Source organism: Seriola lalandi, unplaced genomic scaffold (assembly GCF_002814215.2).
Source record: "Seriola lalandi dorsalis isolate HSWRI2012SDOR001 ecotype SW California unplaced genomic scaffold, Sedor1 jcf7180001978424, whole genome shotgun sequence".
Classification (NCBI taxonomy): Eukaryota; Metazoa; Chordata; class Actinopteri; order Carangiformes; family Carangidae; genus Seriola; species Seriola lalandi.
Window position 1 is genome coordinate 1 of NW_019449090.1, and position 993 is coordinate 993.

A 993-nucleotide genomic window follows, 5' to 3' on the forward strand; every position below is an offset into this window, starting at 1 on the left:
ATATATATATATATATATATATATATATATATATAATGTTATATTTTTGTGTTGCAGAGATGATGAAAATTAGCACAAAAAAGTCATCTCATGTCTGTTTTGACAGAAAGTTTGACAGAAAATGTCAAAACTGAATCCCTTCCCCCCCAAGATTCAAACCCCTCTTTCATATTTTTTTTCATATGAGTTGTTTAACTTTAACGGGGGCTGGGGATCTCTCCTCCTCCTCCTCCTCCTCCTCCTGTCTGCAGGACGGTGCTGGAGCTGGGCAGCGGCGTGGGGTTGACCGGTATCACCGTCTGTCGCTCCTGCAGCCCGAACAGATTTGTCTTCAGCGACTGTCACCCCAGCGTCCTGCAGAAACTCAGAGCCAACGTCCAGCTGAACGGGCTGAGTGAGCAGACGAGTCCCACGGTCAGAGTGGAGGAACTGGACTGGACGGGGGTGACGGAGGAGCAGTTAAAAGAGATCGGGGCTGACACCGTCATCGCTGCAGGTCAGAGTTCAGTCTTTATTTCCTGTCTGATAGCAGCAGAGCGTGGGGATAAAGTAGCAGAAGCAGCTGCTCCGTTGAATATGAGTCCTGCACATCCATCAGGCCATCAGAAGGAAAGGTGCAGAACGAAACCACACAGATGTGAAATCCCTGTGTTCCAGATGTGGTGTATGATCCCGACATCGTGGGAAGTCTGGTGAAGCTGCTGTCCAGGATCCTGAGGTGTTCCTCCTCTCCTGAAGTCCTCATCTGCTCCACCATAAGGAACCCGGACACTTACAGCGGCTTCAAGCAGCAGCTGGGTGAGAGAGGGTTCGTTCTTTCAGACATGGAGGTGACATCCGGGTCCAGCTGCACACACATCTGTCAGAGTAAAATCAGTTGTTCTCTCAAATGAGTCTGAAGATTCTTTTGAAGTCTAAAATGTTGGAGAAAGTTGTATAGACAGACTGAAACCATGAGCAGCTTCTGACTCAGTGACAAACAAACTGCAGCAG

The 993-nt window shown here is 48.2% G+C and overlaps 1 protein-coding gene across 1 annotated transcript; it reads left to right on the top strand.

The window, feature by feature from the left end:
• Positions 1-201: 201 nt before the first annotated feature.
• Positions 202-983, top strand: LOC111657959 (protein-lysine N-methyltransferase EEF2KMT-like; the record flags this gene model as incomplete). The annotated part of the gene is made up of 2 exons (XM_023410319.2): positions 202-496; positions 658-983. Coding segments are annotated over 2 exons (531 nt in total), but the record flags the coding sequence as incomplete, so codon positions are not given.
• Between the last annotated feature and the right edge of the window lie 10 nt (positions 984-993).